The 6,728-nt window shown below is 51.3% G+C and overlaps 1 protein-coding gene across 1 annotated transcript in view; it reads right to left on the reverse strand.

The window, feature by feature from the left end:
- CTSB (cathepsin B) overlaps positions 1–630 on the reverse strand; it is a 3,939-nt gene extending 3,309 nt beyond the window's left edge. The window contains exon 1 of the mRNA XM_029938664.1: positions 557–630. Within this exon, the coding sequence (XP_029794524.1) occupies positions 557–630 (74 nt within the window). The remainder of the gene's footprint in view (positions 1–556) is intronic.
- Positions 631–6,728: the final 6,098 nt, after the last annotated feature.

The following is a 6,728-nucleotide window of genomic DNA, read 5'->3' on the forward strand; positions in this document are numbered from 1 at the left end:
GATTAAAAATTTTTTTAGTTAAAAAAGTGGCTAAGATAGCTCAGGTCATGATCTCATGGTTCATGGTTTTGAAAGGGCCCCATGTTGGGCTCTGTGCTGACAGCTCAGAGCCTAGAACCTGCTTTGGATGGTCTCTCTCTGCCCCTCCCCAGCTTGTGCTCTCTCTCTCTCTCAAAAATGAATAAACGTTAAAAAAATTTTTTTTGCTGACCCAAAATAGCTAAGACGGTTAATAAACCACGTGCACTTTACCGCAGTTAAACAAAGCTGAGACAGCTCACTGACACAGCTGGGAGGTTTCTCCACAAAGCACAGTAGGAGTCCCCACTAACGGTACTTGCTGATGGCCTGGGACAGCACGTCAAAGAGAAACAAAAACAGCCTCACAGCACACACGGTGGGCATACTCCGCATAGGGATCTACCTGTTCTACCACAGATCTTCATGATTTTCATGTTGACAGAGCGGAGGCTCAGCAAGTTCACTTAACGTGCGTAGTCATGGCCGATCTGACAGCTGTCCCCCCCCAGCCCCAGCCCACCTCCACCCCTCTCACCCAGCAGGAGCCGCAGGAACCCTGGTCTCGGATCTCTTTGATGGTCGGGCAGTTAGGCCAGTGTTCCCGGGCATCGAAGCTTTCAGGCAGAACCATGTCCTCGGCAAACGAAACTCTAGAGAAAGGAAGGCTTCCATGACAAGCTCGCATGTCACAACCACCCCCCCCCCTGAGGAGGCCAGGGACTGCGGGCCACCGCCTGGAAAGGGAGGCACAGGGGAGGCAAGCCCAAGCCGACAGCTGCAGGGCTGTCCCCTGGGAATTTTGTAGCCCCAAACCAGGAATTCTACTGCTCAACACAACGTCTCACTCCCTATGTTTCTTTCCAGTCTTATTTCCTGGGATAATTTTCAAGAGTTTCGGCCACAAGGTCCATGTAACTGTGTTTCTTACTCTCCTCACCACTACCCCCTGGGCAGACCCAGGGTCCTCACATCAATTCTAGTATCTTCACCACCATATAAAGTCCCAGAGCTTTTCTATCCGCGTTGTCAGAGATTTCTAATGCTTCCTACAAGAGTAATGTCTACATGAAAATGCCCACTGCGGAGTTCTCTAGAAAAAATGGAATATTAATGGAGCTCATATGGCTTTTCTTAAATTCCCCTTAAACCTTTCAAGACTGGGTCCATCCTGGGCACGCAGAACCAGACCTGGGGCCCAGAGACACCTGTAGCAGCACAGAACACGGGCACCGAAGGTGGGCCCTGTCAGGTAGCATCCTTGTGGCTCTGGGGAGGGAGACCCGTAGGTGCCAAGGAAACCTTCTCTCTTCCCTCCTTCCTGCCGTGCCCAACACACATCAGCAGCCCCCACGGCAGCGGTGCAGGTGCAGCAGAGTGCCCACCCCAGGGAGCAGGCACTCACCTCTGGGGCAGCTTGGGCCCACCTAGGAAGGTGCCACACAGCCTCCTCAGGTAGCTTGGGTCTACATGGTGGAAGTTGTGTCCAGCCTGGAAGAGAGCCCCGCCCACAGCAGTTAACAGAGTGGGTATCTAAGTAGGGACAGGGGGAGGGGCGGGCCAAGGCAGGGGTGGAGGATGGAAGTGTGCACGCCCAGCATGGTTCCGGGCCAGTTCTCCCACCCAGCTCAGCAGAGCAATGGGGCATTCCTAAAGGACAAATGTGTTCCCCCAAATTCATGGTGAAACCTACCCCCTGATGTGATGGTACCTGGAGGTGAGGCCTTTGGGACATGATCAGATCATGAGGGTGGAGATTTCGTGAATGGGATTCACGTCCTTATAAAGGACACCCCAGAGAGCTGGCCTGCCCCCCCCAACTAAGTGAAGACACAATGAGAAGTCACCCCTCTGCAACACTAGAGTGCCCTCCCTAGAGCCCAACCTTGCTCTGGCCCCCCAAGATTGTACTTTGACCTCTAGAACTACAAGCAATAGATTTCTACTTATAAGCCGCCCAGTCTGTGGGACTTTGTTACAGCAGCCTGAATGGACTATGACAGGCACCGCGTGAGCAGGCCACCATCAGCCTGGAGTGAGCCCCATGGGCAGCACACAGCTCCCAGACCAGGGGGCGTCTTCTCTGATCTGCTACATTTGTCGCTGTTGAAAGAGAGAGATGCTCTGTGGCCCTGAACGTGGCTCACTCCTCCCTTCTGTGTTTGTGCAGCCCCAGGCGTGCAGGCAGGGCAGGATCGAGGGGAGCATGAACGCCGACCTCAGCGCGGCTCAGGGTCTTCCCGACTGTGAACACTGCCAAAGCTCCTTGCTCACCCAGTGCACCTCCATGCAAGCACGTGCGCGCACACACACACACACACACACAGAGGGAAGGGGGCAGGTAGGCATGGGCCTGAGTGGCCAGGACTCTCAATCGGACCAACTGTCCAGCACAGAGTGCCCTGTGGGCCACAGCTGCAGCCACCTCCCTTGGGAGTCAGAATGTACAGACCGATCCCCAAAAAGGGGCACGCACAGAAGTCCCCACAGCCCACCTTCCAGGTAGTGTTACGTTTGTTAACATAGTTGACCAGCTCATCCGACAGGGGCTGGAAAGGCAGGCTGCTCTCAGCATTGGTCAGCACCACCAGGCAGCCAAGAGTGGCCAAGAGGTGCCACATTTTGGAAGCTGGATCTTAGATTCACCTAGAAAAGAAAACACACAAGATGTCAGGACGCTTCTTTCAGTTCAAGTGCTTACCATACACAAGGGTGCCATCTCAGACAGCATGGTTCCGGGTCAGAAACAACCCAGTGGTGAAAGGACCCACATTCTCTTCCCGGCTCTGCCATCTCTGCCCCCTTCTGTTCCTCAGTTTCCTCTCCTGGAAAGCCTGGGTGTGGCAGCAGGCGTCCTCAAGGACCTGCAGTGCCCATGGGCTCCCAGGCCTCATCTCATCAAAATCCCAACCTATGCCCACATCAAAGGGTCATGCTTCGGATTGAACGTTCGTGCCCCCTACCCCCCAAATTCATGGTGAAATCCGAACTGCACTGTGATGGGATTAGGAGATGGAGCCTGTGGGGAGTGATCAGTCATGAGGATGGAGCCCTCGTGAGGGAACTAGTTTCTTGTAAGAGACCCCAGAGAGCGCCCTCTCCCTTTGGCCACGTGAGGACTTCACAAGAAGTGTGGTGACCTGGAAGAGGGCCCTCACCTAACCATCCCGCACCCTGACCTCAGGCATCCCCCCGTCATCCAGAACTGAAAAACAGATTTCCAATTAGAAGCCACCCAATGTGTAGCACTGCGTGGTAGCAGCCCGCGGGCTAAGACGGACTGTGTGCGCTTCTCCAGACGCCTGGGAGCCAGGAGAGAGAAAACCAAATGGCTGTACTGCATGCGGCGAGGCCCCTCTGCAGCTGCACCCTGGTGACGCATGTGGCTTGGGTCTCAGGGGCTGTTCTCAGGCTGTGTCTGAGTCGGGGCTGTTCCCTGGGTGGCCTGCGGCCATCTTGGGAGCCGTGAGGATGGGCGCACACTGACCTGCCACCTGTCATAACCCCAGAGCCTGGGCCACAAACAGGACCCACGACTCCATCCGAAACAAGTCAATGAGCGCAGATACTCAGGCTGAACTGAGCTCATGCCCGCCCTCCCACTGCCAAACAGCCTCTCCATGGGTCCATAGAGCCAAGTCTTAGAGACTTTTTTCCAAGTCAGTGCTCTGAAAAAGTACACAGCCTCTGAGATTAGGTTCCAAGTGGAGGCCCAATAAGATAAGAAAACTACAAAAGAAAATGCACTTCATGAGCTGCCTTCTGGACATAAAACAAGCAAAACACAAGCCAGCCCCGCCCAGCGTGCACCAAACCTGGCAGAGCCAGGGAAGCAGGGCTGGTTTGGCAGGTGGCACAAGTCCGGGATTTTTCTCCGGTTTTTCCAGCCAGCCAAGGGTTCTGTTTCCTGGTTCAATGTGGGAGCTTCCAAGAAGGGAAACCATCCCATTACAACCACAGTCCTTAGATCTTGGACGGGCTTGCAAGTCAGGAGACGGGCAGTTTCCCACTCGGCCTCTGAATCACGCTCTTAGGCAAGCAGCTCTAATGAAAGCAAGAAATGTTCCGGTGTCACAGCACCACGGGGCCCTGTGAGATGCCCATGCAGTGGGGAGTGGTGGGGGAGGGGAGGATTTCCTGTCGCTGACCTCTGGGGCTTCCAGAGTGACCCACCTCCTCCGGCGTCACAGGGTTACAGGTAGGCGCACTGAACATGCTGCCTCCCCCAGTGAAGTACTATTTGTGGGGGGGGGGGTTAAACTTGACGGCAGCCTCAGCAACAATTCACCCCGAAGAACAGCCGTGTGATGGTGGCCAACAACCTGGAAAGAGCCCTGATGGAGGCCTGCCTTCTGGGGCAGGTGGTACATTTATTATAAAGCTCTGGCTGGCCCCTGCCCAGGGGACGGTCGGGTCAACAAAACAGACCATGCAGAAGCATCTGCTGTGTGTGGGCACTCCGAGAATGTGGCACGGGTGGGTGAGGAAGCAGCACATGTCATAAGTGGTGCTCACACGACTGCATCGCAGAAAAAACAAAAAGGCTAAATCTTTACACTTGGTTTCTCACACACGAGAAGCGTTACATGGAACAGACATCTTGAATAAAAACAAAAAGCATATGAAGAAAATAAATGCACTTTAAACAACATACCACAGAGTGAGATACTTAAGACTGACATGAAACAGAATCTTAAAGGGATGATGCTTGCCTGCAAATAAAGCCACTCTTCTAGAAAACAAAATAAAAAGCGACCAACTACAAAGTCGCACTTACCTATATGCAAGGCTTCATTTCCTTAATATGCAAGAGGAGCCTAAAAATCTGAATAAAGACAGGAGTGCCTGGGTGGCTCAGTCAGCTGAGCGTCTGACTCTTTGATATCAGCTCAGGTCATGATCTCACGGTTCATGGGTTTGAGTCCCATGTCTGGCTCCACTCAGAGATTCTGTCTCTCTCTTTCCCTGCCCCTACCCTGCTTATGCTTCCTCTCTCTCCCTTTCTCTGCTTCTGTCTGTCCCAAAATAAAAAAAACTTAGTAAACTTAGGAAAAAAATATGAAAGACAGAACAGAAAAATGGCAAAAGGACACATACAATGAAGTTATTAGAAAAAGAACTACAGATGGCCGGCAAATATTAAAAGATGCTCCACCACAGGGAGGTACAGATAAAATTAAGGACTGGCAAAAGCAGACAGCCGGACAGCTCCTGGGGGCAGGAGGGTTAGGCGTGGGGGGCAGAGGTGCCGCACTCATTGATGAAGCCGGTGGAAGACGCAACCATGAGGAGGACAGCCTGGCCGTTTTTCTTTTTTTAATTATTTTTAAATGTTTGTTTATTTTTGAGAGAGAGAACATGAGCAGGAGAGGGACAGAGGGGGAGACAGAGAATCCAAGGCAGCATCCAGGCTCTAAGCTGTCAGCACAGGCCCGACATGGGGCTCAAACTCATGAGGCGTGTGATGGTGACCTGAGCCAAAGTCAGATGCCTAACTGCCGGAGCCACCCAGGCGGCCCCCGATCGTTAATTTGGCGATCTGCACACCCTCTGACTCAACAATTTGACATTCAGAAATTTCTCCTACAAGCCTCAAATTCATAGATAGAGGTGTACAGATGTGTACTGAATATTCTTCGTATTACAAAAGACCAGAACCAAAGCAAGTGTCTAATAACAGGGTAACTGTGAAGTTACAGTAAATGATTAATAGAATCCAAAGCAACCTTTAAGATACAAACTAGCTGAAGTGAATCACAGTGTACTGATAAGCAAATAAGCCCAAGATACATGTAAATGGAAAAAAGCAAAGAGCAGGTGAGTCTTGGTAAGAGTGTGAGACCATTAAGCAATACATATGCACATTACTGTTACCAAATGTTAAACATCAAGAGAAACATATGAAAGGATCTGCGGCAGGGAGATTTATTGTCCACTGACTTTTTTTTTTTTTTTTTAATTAAAGAAACATATTAAGGTTTGGTCTTTTAGGAAAGAGAATAGCAGAGCTACCAAAACCCCTGAGCCTAACCGCACTTCCAACTGATTCCCAGTCAACAGTGAGGCCTTCTCCTTGGTGACTTTCTGCTCAAAACACAGAACACCTGATGCTGAGTGATGTTGAGCATCGTTTTATGTGTCTGTAGGCCAAAACCACAGAGATACCACCTCACGCCAGTCAGAGTGGCTAAAATGAACAAAGCAAGAGACTATAGATGCTGGCGAGGGTGTGGAGAGATGGGCACCCTCTTACACTGTTGGTGGCAATGTAAACTGGTGCAGCCACTCTGGAGAACAGTGTGGAGGTTCCTCAGAAAACTATCGATAGAACTCCCTTATGACCCAGCAATAGCATTGCTGGGGATTTACCCAAAAGAGACAGAGGTGCTGATGCATAGGAGCACATGTACCCCAATGTTCATAGCAGCAATGTCAACAATGGCCAAAACATGGAAGGAGCCTAAATGTCCGTCACCTGATGAGTGGATCAGGAAGATGTGGTATATATTCACGATGGAGTACTACATGGCAGTGAGAGGGAATGACATATGGCCCTTTGTAGGAAAGTGGATGGACCTTGAGGGTGTCATGCTGAGCGAAGTAAGCCAGGCAGAGAAGGACAGAAACCATATGTTTGTACTCATAGGTCTAACAGGAAAACAGGAGAAACCTAATGGAGAACCGGGGGGAGCAGAGGAGGGAGAGAGAGT

This window comes from Suricata suricatta, chromosome 1 (genome assembly GCF_006229205.1).
Source record: "Suricata suricatta isolate VVHF042 chromosome 1, meerkat_22Aug2017_6uvM2_HiC, whole genome shotgun sequence".
In the NCBI taxonomy this organism is placed as follows: Eukaryota; Metazoa; Chordata; class Mammalia; order Carnivora; family Herpestidae; genus Suricata; species Suricata suricatta.